At 37.2% G+C, this 18,263-nt stretch overlaps 2 protein-coding genes across 2 annotated transcripts in view; one reads left to right on the top strand and one right to left on the bottom strand.

The window, feature by feature from the left end:
- The window catches only part of LOC142336586 (activating molecule in BECN1-regulated autophagy protein 1-like), a 329,506-nt gene that overhangs the window by 127,158 nt on the left and 184,085 nt on the right, over window positions 1-18,263 (top strand). The gene's annotated exons all lie outside the window — the stretch shown is intronic.
- On the bottom strand, window positions 4,704-5,580 carry LOC142347217 (dnaJ homolog subfamily B member 2-like). Its single transcript, XM_075398919.1, has one exon. The coding sequence runs from the start codon at window positions 5,482-5,484 to the stop codon at window positions 4,954-4,956; it is 531 nt and encodes a 176-aa protein (XP_075255034.1). The 5' UTR covers window positions 5,485-5,580; the 3' UTR covers window positions 4,704-4,953.

The following is an 18,263-nucleotide window of genomic DNA, read 5'->3' as shown; positions in this document are numbered from 1 at the left end:
ATTTAAAAAAAAATATATTCCACGCTGGACCGGCTTTCCAATGATACCACTCACAATTTTCTACGATTAATGTGTCGATCGTCCAAAATCAGCGGAACAAAAAAAACCGGTTGAGCACATAGTCTCCCCCCAGGTGGGTCTGAACAATTAGTTATTACTCTTTCAAATTTTACATAATTGTTCCGACCCCTCTTGAGGGGGTAGGAACTATATACTGAAATGGCTTTTTTTTTGTTCGCACAATTTTGACCGATTGATATTTTCATCGTAATGAGTTGTTAGTAGTGAGTATCATTAAAAATCCCCTCCAGCATAGAATATGGAATTATACATTTTTTTAAATTGTGTTTTACAGGGAGTTATCGAGGTTTGAAGTATTGTGAATAACAGACGGAATTCTGTTTTATTCACATTTTCCGGAATTCCGCCGAAAAATTCCTGAATTTTGCCAAAAAAATGAAAATTGTTAGCAATAGTTATTTTTATTTTAATTTCACTGACACAGAAATATTGTTAACTATTTTGGTTTAATTGTTGTCTAAAATTTTGGCTAAAACTTTCAAAATTCAGCCTTCATCAAAAATTGCCCGAAATAAGCTTCTTTAGTCCATTTTGATTAATTTTGGAAGTACACATCCTAGAAACAACAAAAACAATTTTTGTAAACTACAAAGGGAGCTAGTTTTATTTCCACTTCCATTGAGAGTACTCTAGAATCAAAGTTTTACCGTTTTTTCTTTCCTATGATTATCAAAAACGCAGCACTTATTTTTGATGTTTTAACTAACAAATTGTCTAGATCTAAAGCACTAGATCTAAAACAATTGATACGAAATCTTTCACAGAGGTAATCTTAAAACAAAGTGAACAATTTTTTAAACAATTTAAAGGCTGGGTTTTAACGGATTTTATCCAAAAAAATAAGCTGTCCGTGATAAAAATAACTTTTTTTTGTTTAAATTAAGGAACAGAACAATTCACATCAAAGCTCACTGTTGATAGGTCCAAAGGGCTTCCTAAACAGTTCCAAATTAATATATCTATTTTCTTTACTCGAAAGATTATGGTCGTTTTGACTTTTAAAAATGTTTGCTTCTTAAATAAACAATGGCTTGTTGAACTTTTGCCACTAATTTTCTCTTAATTTGGTTATTTTGTAGATTAGTGTCAGCAAAGAAAGCATGCTTCTTCTTCCTCTTCTTTCTACTGAATTAAATTTTAACCTTTCTGTGGTTTTTCTCGTTAAATTATGGTTTTCTGGCTTTGATACTATACGATTTCACAATTTTTTTTTATTTTTAGGTATCAGTTTCGTTTGTTTTCTCGTCTTTGTCACATTATCACATTATTGACAGTTCAGATATTACATTGTTGTGGTTCAAAATAATACACAATTGAACAAATAAAAGTCTTCAAAGGGACAAATTATGGCTTTAACGGCTTCGACAACCCTTTCTCGAAGAATTTAATTGAATTTTTTTTACAATTGTCTTTAACGGTCGTTTTTACTTTGTCTTTTAGTCGTATGGAATTATCTGGATAATAAGAGTTCTCATTGGCATTTCATGGAGGAATAATTGAGCCTTTGTTCTGATTTGAGTTGATAGCTGATGGCTTTCATGACTTCGAAAACAATTGTTTTCAAAAACTTTTTAACGTCGTTTAACTTCGCATTTTTGTTCATTTTTGTCTATTTGTTAACTAGTTTCATTAAGTACAGGTAAAATACGACCTTATTCTTGTCGAGGGAAGGTGAATGTTAACAAAATCTAATGTTTTTTTCAATGAAATCGTTATGAATTTACTGGCTTCGACACGGTTTTTTCGCACAAGTAAACTAATTATTGATTTTTGTCTATTTTTATTGTTTTCTTTTGTAGACGTAAGACACATTCTGACTAGTTACAGGTCTCAAGCATTTCTTTGGACGAATAGACGAACCTATGTAATTATTTCATCTTGTAGCTATTGACTCACATGACTTTGAAAATAATTGTTGGGAAAAAAACAAGTGTTAATTTTGCCCTTTTTCTTTTTTGGTCTACTTGTTACCTATTCTGAATAATGAGAAGACCTATAACACATTTTTGGCCTACGGAGAAGGCTCAATTGAACATATTTTGTGTGGCCAAATGGGGCTTTACGGCTTCGACAGCGTTTTCTCGCAAGTTTTAATTGAATTTTTTTTGTCTCTATTTGTTGTTCTTTTTGTAACTGCATAAAAAACTCTGCAATGACAGGTCTGAATGCCCTCCTATAGAGGCGTATGTAATCATAAACATATTGGATGTTTTCAATTGCCATCTAATGGTTTTCTTTATTTTGAAATTATTTGTTTTTAAAAATGTAAGCCACTTTTTTCTTATCTTTGCTGTTTCTTTTTCATTTTGTCTAATTGTTACCGAGCCTTTTTATAGTGGTTTTACATCTTTTCGAGTGAAATACAAGTTTTTTGTTGTTTTGTTTAGCTTCAGTTTTATCCGACGCTTTTTTGAGCTTGTAAGTTGTTTTGTTTTTTAAAACGGACATAAATTTTTTGATGTAATTTATGTTTGTTGTTGTTGTTTGATTTTGCTGTTCTACTTGACTCACTTTCTTTATATTGAAATATCTCATCAATCTAATGCATCTTTTTTTACTTCACTGAGTTATTTTCTTCGGAGGTTATCTTTTCGTTCATACACCAATTTTTTTTTTAAAAAAAAACTTTAATTTTTGGGGTTTTCTATCTGTTCCCCATTTGGTAGACAATTATGCCAAAATTGTGGTTGAGCGGGGTCGGAACCTTATGTGCAATCGCACATTACCGAGCCTCCTTGTTATTAAAAGAAAATTGATTTTCAGATTTCTGATTAGCTTTCAGCAAAGGAATCAAAGTAATCAATTTTTTGATATAAAGCTTAAAAACTTTCAAAATGTCACTTGAATCCACTCGTCTCCTTTTCTGGGTTTTTGAAAAATTAAACCTTCAATTATACAAATGAAAACCAGTTTATGGTGGCAAAAAATAGCCTTCTTGCCATTTTCCTACCAGGCCTTAACAAAAAGTCAAACACTGACGAAGGAGAAAAGCCGGCCACGCTGATTTATTCCACTTCTGAAAAAAAAGTTAAACAAGAAAGAAATTCACATCTTCAACCTCCATTTCGAAATGATTCAATATGCGACTCTTCTGAGCCTAGCAAATTCAGCGGAGATCAAGAATTTCTTCACATACACTCCGACACATGAAATTAAAAGCGTCCTCCAAAGATCAAAGTAAGGGTTACCAACAAACGAAAAATTAGCAGCACAGTTTTTAGTTTTAGAAAATGTTGCCTATTCTGAAATAACCAGATATAAGCTATCATTTCTATTGAAATTGCTTCCAACTACAAAACCAGCTTTAGAAATATGCTTTCATATGTATTGGAGGTTGAAAAACAGATTGTGGCAGCAATTAAAACTTTCGACTTATTCACTTTTTCAAATTGCCTCTTTTTTCAATCCTTTATGTTAGAAAGATTTGCGTGAAATAAAATCAACTTATAGCGGTTATGCAAAATTTTCAAAAAATTACCAAACTGAATTAGAATTCTTTTTGTTCCGAACCACATCACAGGATGAGGAACTCTTAGCCTAATTGTTTTTCGGCAAGTCAAATTTTGCTGATGGGTTTATTTACCATAGAGACACCGAGTAGTGTATTCCAAAATTTTATCAGAGAATTTGTAAAATTTCATTTTACGATGAGTTATTGATTTACGAAGTTTTCTGAACATTCGACTGATCTTCACTATTTATAGTCAAATCGACACTAGATTAGATATAGTAAAATGATCCACTTTCAGCCCATGTTCTCTATCAGCGTCAGTCGCACTGCCCAAAAAACTGCTGATAGAAGGTCATTAAACTGTATAATTAGGACTATTTGTGCTCCCACTACCCAGCAGAGTAATCTTGAGTTTCGCTTTTTTTTAAAAAAAAAGTTGAATAGATTTTCATCCATTTTCCAAAAAATGGGCCCCTTTTTTAATCCACTTGACTCATTAGTTCATGTTTAGGCTCTTTAAAGCTTAAACTGAAGGCTTAAACCAATAATTCCTCAATAATTAACATCCACACGCCTTGCTTTTTCACTCCTGTCAAATATTCTAATTTAAACTATTGTCGAGCATGAAAAAATTTCCATGCCAGGAGTTTGGATGTCTTATAAATTGTCTTCCTCCACCTTGAATCAATTAAATGAATTCTGACATCAAAGTCATGTTGAAAATCAAGACACACATAATTCTTAAATTTGGTACGATTTCCTCAGTCAAGATCTAACAGTTAAAAACATAACCCACTATCGCTGGACGCATTGCTCTTGAACGAAAGCTGAGGTGTTGGCTTTGGTTTTAAATAGCTGAAGCAGAAGAGGTGTAACATAAGCGGAGAAGGATAAAATCCAGGGAGGGGCGGTTCAAGATTGCCCTTTAAACCATGAAAATCTCCCTCCTCAGGCATTCTTCAGCAACTTTGCAGATGTTGCTGAGGACTAGATGGGATGGGTAGAAGAATGGTTTGGCAAGGGGGACTGCTAAGGCATCAAAACTACAAAATTTAATGCTCAACGTTCGAAAAGAAAGAAGTCAAAGCTGAGGTCAATGAAAACCATTTTTCTTCGCGTCACACACGTCTGCATTAATTGCGTCAAACGTTCGAGAGTAATCAAAAATATATTCAAATGATAATTCAACTAACTACAAAAAGGATATTCTGTTACAACATTGTGTCAAACATTGACCAGAGTTGGGATAACTTTTGGTTAATTTCAGTTAAATGAGAAAAAACCATTGGCAAAGGTTATTTATGAACATAAATACAATATTTACACCTTAAAGCATTGGTTGATTAAGTGAAAGTATTAGACATTATGAGTTTTCTTCAAACTGAATTCGCTCAGCTAGTTCAAACTGAATTCTCTCTTTTTCAATTCCTGATACTTCGGCCCTGGTCATTTTTTGCTCTCATCTTTATAAATTTGTCGGGATTGGGTGGCGGAGCGTTGAAAAACGCGTCAAAAACTTTATCCATATCTCCAGTGGTTGAAGTGAAAAAGGGACCGCCATGCGCTGGATCATCTTTAAACACGTCCTCAAAGATGCTGAAGGCGTCTGAAAGGTCGAAGTAAATTGTTTCGGCCTGCTGTCTTGGGTTTCTATGATCACCTCGTGCTCCCGGATTCGGCGCTCTCGGTCGAGACATAGGTTCAGACGAATCAAAATGCACATTTTGCACACTTGGTTTTGCTCTGCGACTCAGGTCATACTCTTTGCGACTTCTTTCGTCTGATAGAACTTTGTATGCTTTGGCCACCTCCTTAAACTTGTTTTCTGCCATTTCTTTATTTGACTGGTTTCTGTCAGGATGCCATTGTTTCGCTTTTGACTTGTATGCAGATTTTATTTCATCCTGCGAAGCCGACTCCGATATACCAAGAACTAGATAATGATCCGTCATTCTTTTTCTTAAACACAAGCTATGCCAGAAAAGACAAATTTATGAAGAACTGACATATAGGAAAGGCTAAGCACCCAGTAAAAATGAAAATATCAAACTAGCTGTCACAAGAATCACTTTTAAGAAAATCGAGCATCTCAAAAAGAATTAGCATTAGCTTCATTTGGAAATCAACTTCTTCTGGATTCGTTGTGCAGTAAAATCCAGGGACTCCAGTCGTCTGTAAAGTTTGCTGTTGGTCAAAAAGCTTCTGATCTAAATCTTGGATAATTTTGATGTCAAACTCTTCTAGCTCCTCGGAATGTTTTGTTTTCAAATCTTCTCTCTGTTTCAACATGTGACCGTCAGCAGTCATTACAGAACCAGCGGTTTTTACACTTCGTTTCCGTAAAACAAAATTCTGTTTTTCTTCCAGCTCCAGTTCAATTTTTCGATGTGAATGCAGCAGTTCTTTTCGTTTGAGTTGAAAATGCTCCATAGATATCTTTTGAATATCCCTTAGACCTTCTATAATTTCAATAACAGATTGGTCTGTCATACATGACAAAAAGTTGGATCTGAATTTCTGATTAGCCCTTTTGGCAACCTCTGGATGCTTAGAAAATTCTTGATCCAGGAAAATTGTCAAATGAGCCATCCTACCTGCAACAGCGCAAAAAACGAAGTTGACAAGAGTGATCGGTCTTTCCTATATCGTTACCACCTCCAACCTTGAGACAGTGCTGTTATGGCAAAAAACCGAGGGTCGAGAGGAACGATAATTGGTGAGAGGAGTCCACTAATATTGTGTAATTCTACATTACTCTTTTATACTTACGATGTGCTTATAGACTGTTAATTAGTTCTGATTCTGACTACTGCCAATTTTTGCACTTATACATAGGAGTTGACTTGTTGCCCAGAGTTGATCGCCAAAGCCTTTTAGGGGAGGGGCTACTTTTATTTCACTAAAAAAAAGATTGATAGCAGACTACAGCCCATATCAACAAACATGTCATAAACATGATACGGCATAAATGTTTGCGCCAAGAGATACTTTGGATACTGAAACGAGCAGGGGTCTCTCCCAATACAGCCCCCCCCCCCCAGCTTAGTGGTCATGTAATATCCGTGCACTGTTTACGGTTACGGTTTGGGTTGGATGTTATTCTTAAGCACTTTAAACCTCGGAGTTACTGAGGAAAATTTTCCAAACTTCAGACTTGAATTTAATTAAACAGATGTATACGCACAATCAGTTTAATACAAAGTTAGAACTATAGCTTGTAAATATTAGAAGTTTTGTGAAGATGAGAAATGTGAAGCAATTAAAGAGAGGCAGCTCGATTGTGTAAGGTTTAGTTTTGAATATGTTCTTTGGTTTCAGTCCTATCAATGGTTAATTAATCTTAAGTTATTTTTACCCATTATCGTTAATCTCTATGGGATTTTCTCATAGTTATTTTCTACCGTACGGGTCCCTGTTAGTTAAACTAACCGATAACAGATTTACCTGCTTGACGAATCCCGTCATGAACAAACATTCCTTGACGTGTCCAGTCAAGATGAAATTCCATGATGATTCCCATCATTATTTATGATGCTTTCTCTATATTGTTAAAATCCGGTTTACTATTAGTAACCATCTCTTTTTGTTCTCCTATTTGTTTGTATAAATTTCGAATTATGCGTTAAATATGTAATTTATGAGCATGTCATACATTATGGTTCACTATACTGCCTCCCTCTTAGAGAATGTGAGTGTTCCACTCACTCACACAGCAAGAGTTTCAAATATCCATTTTCGAGTTCATATATTCTTGTGCTTTTTCAATCCCGTACTTGTCATAAATATTACGGGCCTCCTCGTCTTCCATAATTTTCTTTGCTTGAAGAATGATTTTGAACATGTCCTCACGACCACCCTTGTCCGGATGACAGAGCATTGCCAACGTTTTGTAATGTTTCTGGATAATACTGGTTGTGGCCCCCTGTGGCAGGAATAGAAGTTCATAAAAGTTTGGAGGTCGACTGAACGGGCTCTGCGCGTTGATCGCCTCCAGCCTCCTCTGTATGACCTTCTTTGAGGTTTGCTCTGTTTTTACTCTACCCCTTAGCTTTCTATTGTCTATCTCGGCATTCTCCAACTCCCGAGTTAAGCACTCCCGCTCGTCCACCAGAGCGATACATTCCCTTGTTTTTGTTTTGGCTACATTTGTAACCTCCTCCAACTCTTTCTTCAATGTTTCCACCTGCCTCCTGCAGGACTCCCGCTGATTCCCAGCGTATTCAAGTTGCCGTTTGGTCTCCAGCAATTGATCATCTAATCTTTGACTTTCAACTTTTAACTGCCGGAGCTCCTCTTCAAGCCGAGCCCCGGCTGTTCCCAGCCTTTCGCTGTTGTCAATCTTCTTTTGTTGTTCCTCGATTCTGTGTTGCTTCTCACTTAAATCCCCAACGCTAATTGCGGCTCTATCCACTATATTGGGTGGTTGCAGCTGCGTCAGTGGCACCACGTACCTTTTGTTTGAGGTTACTCCAACAATCCGATACACTTGGTGCCTGACTATCGACCTGACCTCGAACATCTCGGGTAGATAGTAGCAATAATCACCAACTTTTGGTTCTGCCATTCCTACATATCATACACCTAAATTAGTCTAATGTATCAATCTCAATTTCTGCTATATCTGGTACAGATTTTGCCTTTTTTGCTTTTATAACTACGATGTTTGTTTCACCATCACACCGTTCAACTGTCCTTTTTCTTGTCAATTTTTGTTCCTCTGTTCGTTGTTTTAGATGATGACAATAACTTAGTTCCCCCATTGGGTTAATGGGTTGCAGTGCAATTAAAGGATTGGTGCCACTGCGTAGCATATCGATTGAGAGAAACACGCGTACCAAACAAAATATGATTTTAGATCCAATAAAAACAGTCATCAAACTGATGGTTATTTCCCTGGCCACATGACAGATTTGTTTCACTTCATTACCCAAGTATTCAAAAATCAGCTTTTCATGCCACTGATTATTGTACTTTAAGTCCGTGTTGAAAGAAATACTCTAGCGTCTCATGCTCATATAAACCTCCTTGTCCCAGGAAAACTTCTCTTCCTGTTATCGTCTTTCTCGAATGCCTTAACCTTTGGGCCCTTTTGCTAAGTTCCAGGTCCTTGTCATTGAAAAGCCCTTCCATTGGCGCCAAAGTTGACCAATTGACGTTAACTCTATAATTAGGCATATCATTGGGTTTTTCAATTAATTGTATCCTTCGCCCATATGTTATCCATGACCCATTCTGCAATTCAAGGGCATTCGGGTACATGGGGTTGCAATTAATCAGTGTGAAATTTCTATAGAATACTCTAGAAATGGGGTCCATGTATCTAATTACTTCTGAGGTATTGTCAGAAGACACCCTAACTGGTACTTCCTCCGTACAAAACTGATTTTCGACAACATGTACGATTACTTTAGCGCACCTACGGACATAAAGTATTCCTCCCGCTCTTTCTGCGTGTGTACCGAGAGCGTTTTGTTGACTTAAGAAAATTTGGTGTGAATTTCCATTAATTGATGTCGTTAGAATCATAGCTCTGTGCCATTTTTCTATGTGACAATTTAATAACTCTATTTGTTTCAGGTTTTCAAACATGCCTCTAAAATCCCACACAAAAAGTTGGTCGAGTTTTATGTCCCTGAGATTTGTCTCAGATATATCTGTTTTTGAAAAATTTTGTTCCGTGGCCGTCAATTTTTCCGTTGTGTGAAACAAATTTCTGTGGTTTGTTTCAAAAAGCTGAAAATTGTCTATATGTTTTGTCTTGTTTTTCAACTGGACAACTAAATTTCCTATTCTGTCTAATTTGCTTGTCAAGTACTTTTTGTTTCAAGCGCGGACTATTTTTGCTGTTATCGAGTCTGAAAATTTAACGATTTTTGGTTTTTAGTCTGGAACAGATATTGTACTGAACCTATTTCAAATGTGTCTCCTTGATATAACAAGGTCTGCTCCTGCTTAAAAGGGTCTTTAGAATATAACCATGTTCCTTCATTTGCTTTCCTAGTTTCAATGAACAAAGTCCCCATGAAAACTTCAGCATTTATCATGATGTTACCTTTCTGTGTTTCAACTTTTGGATTGATCCAATCCACGGGGTAGACATAATTCACTCCTTTCTAATCTCCGCCTTTCATGAAATTTTCTGATATCTTCTGAACAAATTCAGCGTCGGTTCGGTCAACATTCATCTCCTTGAGGACTTCTTTTGGAGCATTGAATTCACAATCACCAAGACCCGGTAACCGCGCCTTGTGTCCCTGCCATAGATTTTGACAGACTGACTCTTTTATAGGGTAAAACGTTGGAATTATTTGTGATTTTTCGTTTAAGTAAGTTGCGTCGTCATACCAACCACTTTTTTGCAGCACAGTTACTGTATATGCAGCCCTGTACATGCAGTATTTTAGTTTACTCATGCTGCTTTTGGCGTAGATCAGTCCTCCTTTGTTTACCTGCTCCTCATTTATATGTGACGTTTCACAATTTGTCGGTTCCGTCATTGCAAATTTCTGCGTCTGTGAAATGTTCTCAAAATCATACCCCACAATCTCCAAGGATTGGGAAAAACCCAATATGCTAACCAACTGAAGAAGTTTCCAGTTCAGCTGCATGATCCAAAGTGGGCTCCACGCCCTCTGCATTTTGTCGTATCACCTTTTAAAAAAATACATCAATATCAAATTTTTCATCTGCATCGTTATCCTTGAATAAAAAATAGTCTTTCAGTTTCCGTGGTCTTGTTATTCCCGACGCAATTCTTGTTTGATATCGTCGTTCGGCGACATTTTGCGAAGTAGAAGCCGTGCTCCTATTCGGAAATTCTTCGCTTGCACTCCTTTCGGATGTTGACACCAGACTATCCCGCTTCTGCTGTGTGGCTACTTTTGGCGCAGGTATCTTTGTGCTTCTGCTCTTATTGTTGGTGTTAGTATTTATTGATTCTCTTGTACTCCCACCCATAGGTGTTTGAAACGATTCGTTTTTGACTGTCTCATTGTGAGATTCAGTATTAGGGTTAATTTGACTAATATTTTCTTCAGTTTGAACTTCTCTTCTTTCTGTGTCATTCAATTTTGGGGTCACCACGTCAATTTCCACAAAGTCATTGTCCTCCGTAAGGTCGTTTTGTGTTATTCTCGGTTCAATCTTTCCCTTCTTAGGTTCTTTTTTATCAGTGGTAGCTTTTCTACTGTTAAAACGTTTGAGTCGATCGTAGTGGACTTTTGTTGTTTTTTTGTTTTCACATCCTCAATAACAAAGTTCAGATAGTTTATTATTTCACGTATTTTCTGCGGTCCGCTGTAAAAGGATATAAATTTCTTTGTCTGGCCATTTTTTATTGTGGGGTTGAACACCATTACTAAATCACCTACTTCATAATGTGGTCCAAATGTGCTACGGTCATAGTAGGTTTTTTGTCCTTCTTGCTCCACATCCATGCTTTCCCGTACCAGCTCATGGCACGTTTGTAGTTCGTCTTTCAAGCAACCAACGTAATCACTCAAAGTTGGGTAGATTTTGGTTTGTATTGTTTGATACAAGCAATCAATCGGCAGCGCGCATGATCGTCCAAAAAGGAGGTAAAAGGGGCTGTATTTCGTAACAGAGTGAATTGATTATCTATACGCCATCATTACTAGCGGAAGGTAGTCGCTCCAGGTGTTGTGATGTTCTCCCATATATTTTGCAAGACTTTCTTCGATTGTGCGATTGGTGCGCTCTATCATTGCGTTTACTTGAGGGTGATAAGCTGTTGTTGAAGTCCTGTTAATTCCCAGCTCTCTACACATGTTCTTGAAAAAATTCGACATAAAATTAGTGCCCTTGACTCTATGAAGATTTGCCGGACAACCAATCCTTGAAACCCATACGTTTACAAATGCCTTAGCTACCGTTGAAGCTTCTTGGTTGCTCATGGGAATTGCTTCATACCATTTTGTAAACTGATCTCCAATTAACAGAATGTATTTGTTTCCGCTGGACTCGGGTAAAGGTCCCATAATGTCTAAGGCAACTTGCCAGAACGGATGACTTGGTTTCCACGTTGTCAGACTGTGTATGTGTTTCTGGTGTGGGGATTTCTTTTGACAGCATTCTTCGCAAGAACTTACCCACTCGTGGACATCCTTTTTCATCCCGGGCCAGTAGAATCGTTCTCAAACCCGATCAAATGTCTTTGCCATACCAAAGTGTCCGCGATATTCATGAAGGAAAGGTAGAATTTCTTTTAAAAATGATCTCTGAATGAATATTTGTGTTAAGTTATTAAATTCGTCAATACGCTTCTGTCTCTTGATTAGATCATTTTCAATCCGTAAGTTTCTGAAATCAGTCCAAAGTTTCCACAGTGCCCTAGAGGCTCCTGCCATGTGTTTTCTTTGAGGGCGTTTCCCGTTCTCAATCCAGTTTCTCAGTATAATGAGGTCGGCTGCATTTTCTGATGTTCAACTAGTTGTTCAACAGATTTCCCTAGTCCAATGGACCAGATATTTTTTTGTTCCGTATTTATTTGGCTCACTTGATCGCAGTCTTTGACTTGCTCTTCAGTCTGTGGAACTCTCGACAGACAGTCCGCGTGAGGGATCTTTTTTCCCGCTTCGTGTTTGATTTCAAACTCAAACTGTCCGAGCTTTTCTATCCATCGGGCCAATAATCCGTCTGGTTCCTTAAAACGATATAACCACGTGAGGGCTCTATGGTCAGTAACAATTAAAAATTTTTGTACCAGAAGATAATTTCTGAAGTGTTGAGTAAAATAAACTATTGCAAAAAGTTCTCGTTTTGTCGCAGAATAGTTTCGTTGACTTTTGCTGAGCGTTTTGCTTGCGTAAGCAATAATTCTTTCACCCCATTGTTGTCTCTGAGAAATAATTGCGCCAATGCCAAACAAAGAGGCGTCGGTGGTTAACGTATAGGGATCCGTGTCATTCGGCTAACCCAATATTGGTGCTTTCTGTAAAGCTTGTTTTAGTTGTTCAACTGCTGATTCACATTCCTTGCTCCTAGTAAAACGTTCTTTTTTGTTTAGTAGCCCATAAAGCGGCTCTGCTATTTTTCCTAATTCTTGTATGAATCTTCTGTAAAAGCCTACTAGTCCTAATATATCTCTCAATTCTTTTATTGTTCGTGGGCTTTTCATTTTACTGACTGCCGCTACTTTCTCCGGATCCACTTCTACGCCTTTATTTGATACAATGTGTCCCAGGAAATGAATTTTTTCCTGAAAAAACCTGCATTTTGAGCTTTTTATTTTCAATCCAGCGTCTTTAAGTCGCCCAAGTACAAGATCTAGGCGGTTGAGATGCCACTCAAAGGATCTACCGAAGATGATTATGTCATCCAGGTATACTAAAACCACTTCATAGGAGAGTCCCGACAAGATTGATTCCATTAAACTTTGGAAGGCTCCCTGCGCTGACGCCAAACCCATGGGTAGTCTCTTCCATTTGTAGAGTCCCATTGGAGTTACAAAAGCTGTCACGTTCTGTGACTCTTCGTCGAGTGCCATTTGAAAATATCCCGATGTCAAATCGATATTGGAAAATTAACAATATCCGTCTAGAGAATCAATAACGTCATTTATTCTGGGTAGCGGCCAACTGGTTTTCTCGATTTGTTTATTCAAACCTCTGTAATCTACAACTAGTCTGTAGCTGCCATCTTTCTTCTTCACCAATTTTGATCTTGCTGCCCAATACGAATGGGTTGGTTCAATTAATTTTGCATCTTCTAAATCTTCGACAATTTTTTTTATTGCTTTTCTTTTATCAAATTTCATACTGCATTAACTTCTTCTGAACGGCTGTGCATCTTTGTTGAGTTTTATCTGGTGTTTAATTTTGTCACAATATCTTAAGTCATTTGAGTTTCGTGAGAAGACTTCTTGATGTCTCGTGAACAATTCTTGTACCTTCTCTTTCTGCTGGTCATTTAGTTTAGAACCTTCCAAGTTTGCGTGTTTTCCCATTTGAAAAGTTTCCAATGTTTTTGGCTGATTTTGATTTGTGAAAATTCCATTCACAGCTAAGTTCTGTTTGTTTTCAAAGTAAGTTCCCACTTTAGTTCTTTTATACACGGTTACTGGTGCGTCCGTTAGATTTAACACTTTTAACAAACTCCAACCATCTTTCATTTATATCATACAGGCGGCTAAAAGTAAACCAGTCTTTAGTTCAAAATCTTCAATTGCTTCCACTAATCCTTCCATTCCCGGAATTTCTTCTCCGTTTTCATCAGCTAATCTAATTTTCATTAGACTTTCGTTTTTACTCTGTATATAAGTGTTTTGTCCCGCAATTGCAAAAACTTGAACACCTTGCGTTTTCTCTGTGGTGAACGGTATTGAAAATTTAAAGTGACTGCTATATAGTTTCTCTTAAGTTCAATACACATTTATTGGTTTTCAAGAAATCAATTCTCAGCAGACATTCTATACCTTCGTCTGCCGTTATCACAAACTCTTGTTCAACCTACGGTAGTCTTGGTTGCAACTGTACCAAAAGCGTTACTCTGCCTATTATTTTGACAGCTTAGTTATTGGCTGTTAATACTCGTTTTGTGTATGTTTGTACAATTCCCGGTTTTCCCAGTTTTTCGTATGTGGACCAGCTCAAAAGCGATATACTACTTCCACTGTCTATTAATCCAACGCATCTGTTCCCATGAAGTATGATTTCTGCGTTTAGACATTTAATTGTGTTTGGCGAACAAACTCTAATGACATTGCAGTTCTCGGTGGTTTTTTTTTTAAAAGGGCAGTTTCTTTTCAAGTGTTGGGAACTTCCACATAGGAAACAGTTTCGACAATTTCTCGAAAGCTGTCCTTCTTGTCTACAGGCTCTGCACTTGAAACTCTGCCTGTCGTTCCTCCTAGACTGTTCCTCTCTTCCAAAAGATCTGTCTCGGTGACTAGGTCCTGGCGTTGGAAATCGCCGCCGATCGTTAAACCCACGATCTTGTTGCTGTCCTCTGTCACGTCTGTCGTCACCCCACCGTCCCCGGGAACCACTTCGCTCCCTAGATTGATTTCGACGGTTTTCTTGCTGTTTGTCATCTACTCACAATTGGTTCACAAGCTTGGTGACGGCCTCCACTAAATCTTTTGTTTCATCTCGTCTAATTACCGCAACTTTTGGTGTTTGCTCTTCCTCTCCTATTCTTGTAACAGCTTCAAGATTCAATGCTCTTTCCAAAACTGTTTCAATTTTCATATCCTTGTCACCGATTTGCTTTCTGAGATCTAACCTCACCTGACTATGGTTGATTCCTTCTAGAAATCCTCTCGGAACGAGATGGTCTCTAATGTCTTGCGACTCCGTTGGGTAAGCTTTCAAAGCCAACTGCTTTAAATATCCCAGAAAATCTGTCAGTTTTTCTCCTGGTTGCTGTACGCGGCAAGGTAGCCGTCCCCGGAAAACAACCGGTTTTTCGTTGTAGTGTTCTCGAAATGCTTTAACGCATTCATCATAATTTTCTCGTGTAGCTTGCAGTAGAGTGCGATAGAACTCTATGGCAGATTTTTGTAGCCTAAGTGCAAAGTAATGCGGCCGTTTTCAACTTCGCGAGCCGGATCTCCTTCAGTTCTTCTCCACTTTTGTAGTTCCGCTAATAGCTCAAAATGCGTCACGTAACTTTCCAAGTCGTTTGAACCAGTAAATGCTTCCGGTAATAGCATTCTAGAGGTTGAGCCCGTTGCCATTTTATTGTTCCCCTACTTGTATCGTGCCCTTTTAAAACTTTGTTAAATTGTTGAAATTAATAGTTTCTACAAAGTAATTATCAAGTAGATTGTCACTGGAATGTGTTTTCTATTTTTATCTTTTAATTTCTATAGCAGTCTCTATTTTAATGTTTAAAAAAACTTTTGTTTATAAAAATCTAACGCCTATTTCAATACGGTATTTCTTTTTGTACTTATTTATTTACTTTTCTTTATTTTTAAGGAAGTTTTAATTTACAGTCTTATAGACGACTGTCCCACCTAATTTCTGTTTTTTTATTTTAATATGATTCTGTCTGAACTTCGATTTTCCCCTTTTTTTGATGTTTTTAATATATTTTCTTCTCTGTTTACGGCAAGGATGATATTAGGTGCTTTAGTTTTCTTTTACTTATTCTGCTAATTGTTACCTGATCAAATTTTTTCGCTTTATTTTCTCTTTTTTTAAAAGTAGTTTCAGAAAAAGTCAATATATAAATTTCAGCAACTGTTTCAATTGATTTAACAACGCGACTATCCCGCACTGTTTTTTCCGATGGTTACGCCGCTTGTTTTCTAAAAGTCAATTTAGTAACTAAGGTCAAAAGAAAAATATATTTCCCAGACTAATAAGAATTACGCAGTGGCGATCACTTTCAAATATGAACGACAAAAACAAGAAAGAACTCTTTATTTCTACTCACTTGGTATGATGCGGATTTTCCTTACAGGGAAGTTTCTGTCTCCAACAACGAGTAAAAGATAGCACCATTCGAGTACTTTCTCACTTGTTTTCCTGCGACTGATGTCCTGTGACTGATGTCCTCCGCTGTGGCTTCTGCAATTGATTCCCACAAAAGTTGGCGGAAATTGGTGTTAATTGAAGATTTGTTATCCCAAATCTTTGTGTTTGTTTCGAGAAAAATTCGATTCTCGGAGGTTTTGGGGTTAAAGTGCTTTTTATTTGCGTCTCCCTACCGACAAATTTGTTAAAGATTTTAAAATGTTAACTTTCCTTTAAATCTCTGTCGCCAGTGTAATATCCGTGCACTGTTTACGGTTACGGTTTGGGTTGGGTGTTATTCTTAAGCGCTCTAAACCTCGGAGTTTTTGAGGAAAATTTTCCATGTTTCAGAGTTGAATTTAATTGAGCAGATGTAAATGTACAATCAGTTTGATACAAAGTTAGATCTATTGCTTGTAAATATTAGAAGTTTTGTGAAGATGAGAGATGAAAAGCAATTAAAGAGAGGCAGCTCGATTGCGTATGGTTTAGTTTTGAATATGTTCTTTGATTTCAGTCCTATCAATGGTTAATTAATCTTAGGTTGTTTTTACCAATTTTCGTTAATATCCTTGGGATTTTCTCATAGTTATTTTCTACCGCACGGGTCCCTGTTAGTTACACTAACAGATAACAGGTTTACCTGCTTGACGAATCCCGTCATGAACAAACATTCCTTGACGTGTCCCGTCAAGATGAAATTCCATGATGATTCCCATCGTTATTTATGATGCTTTCTCTATATTGTTAAAATCCGGTTTACTATTAGCAACCATCTCTTTTTGTTCTCCTAGTTGTTTGTGAAAATTTCGAATTATGCGTTTAATATGTAATTTATGAGCATGTCATACATAATGGTTCACTATACTCAGATAACCTATGGCCCCATCACGGTAATTATACCATAATGGGGGCAGTAATTTCATTGGGGGCTATAATGGGAAAGACCCAAGAGCAGAGCTTCCACGTGCGGGCTGGCTTCAAAGCCCGGGGCGGTTGACTCAGGTTAGCCAACGTACTTTGAGAACCAAAAGTTAAACATAGCCAACTAAACGTCGGAAAAAATAATCTCGAACGACTAGTGGGAGCTCTAAATGAATTGCACCCTGCTTCAGTCGTGGGGTGAGCCTAAATGGGACTAAGAAGTTCAATAGTGGGCTTCAAATGACCACATTAGATGTTAACATATACCACTATTAAGATTTAAAGGAAATGGCACCAGTTTCGGCGCACTTTTCATTTGACTTTTAGTATTAAAATGCGGCCATTTGAGTTCAACTGCTTGAAATTGTGATTGAGAAAAATTTAGATCACGCGAAACGCAAAAAGCCAAGGGCGCAAAAGTCACTCGAAAAGTCAAAATTGTCAAGCAAAAATTTTGCATAAAAAAGACACACACGTTTACAATAATTGCTATGAACTTCGTTCAAGAGCAATTAATAAAATTTCCTTTTTTCACATTTCAAAAACAGCAGATTGAATCAAAACAGGTTTGCAGATACTGGAAATTTGTGTTTATTCGGGGTAACTTTACTTTAATGTTAAAACAGATAACAATGAGCTGGAAGTAGTAATCACGTTTTTATAGTACTCCCTAGAAAGGATCAGACTATTAAATGCAACCGCCGCTACTTAGTAGCTTTGTCACAAATTGGGGGTGTCGTCACTAAAAATCCAGCAGCAGCAGCAGCAGCAGCATCAGCAGCAGCAGCAGCAGCAGCAGCAGCAGTAGTAGTAATAGTAGTAGTAGTAGTAGTAGTAGTAGTAGTAGTAGTAGTAGTAGTAGTAGTAGTAGTAGTAGTAGTAGTAGTAGTAGTAGTAGTAGTAGTAGTAGTAGTAGTAGTAGTAGTAGTAGTAGTAGTAGTAGTAGTAGTAGTAGTAGTAGTAGTAGTAGTAGTAGTAGTAGTAGTAGTAGTAGTAGTAGTAGTAGTAGTAGTAGTAGTAGTAGTAGTAGTAGTAGTAGTAGTAGTAGTAGTAGTAGTAGTAGTAGTAGTAGTAGTAGTAGTAGTAGTAGTAGTAGTAGTAGTAGTAGTAGTAGTAGTAGTAGTAGTAGTAGTAGTAGTAGTAGTAGTAGTAGTAGTAGTAGTAGTAGTAGTAGTAGTAGTAGTAGTAGTAGTAGTAGTAGTAGTAGTAGTAGTAGTAGTGGGGGACAAAATCCAACCTCACCTCCACGTGGTGTCCCCTGGGGGTAGGTCATGTGCTGCGGCTCTCCGCTCACATGGTCGAGCTAACGAGGCACTGGTCTTCTAGTT

The sequence above is a fragment of the Convolutriloba macropyga genome, chromosome 1 (assembly GCF_964194025.1).
Source record: "Convolutriloba macropyga chromosome 1, txConMacr16.3, whole genome shotgun sequence".
NCBI classification, from domain to species: Eukaryota; Metazoa; Xenacoelomorpha; order Acoela; family Convolutidae; genus Convolutriloba; species Convolutriloba macropyga.
Note: the sequence above shows the minus strand (reverse complement) of the source record. Positions and strands in the feature narration are given on the sequence as shown.

Excerpts from the sequence above, each read along its gene's own strand:
- LOC142347217 (XM_075398919.1), bottom strand. The coding sequence starts at position 5,484 with ATGACGGATCATTATCTAGTTCTTGGTATATCGGAGTCGGCTTCGCAG.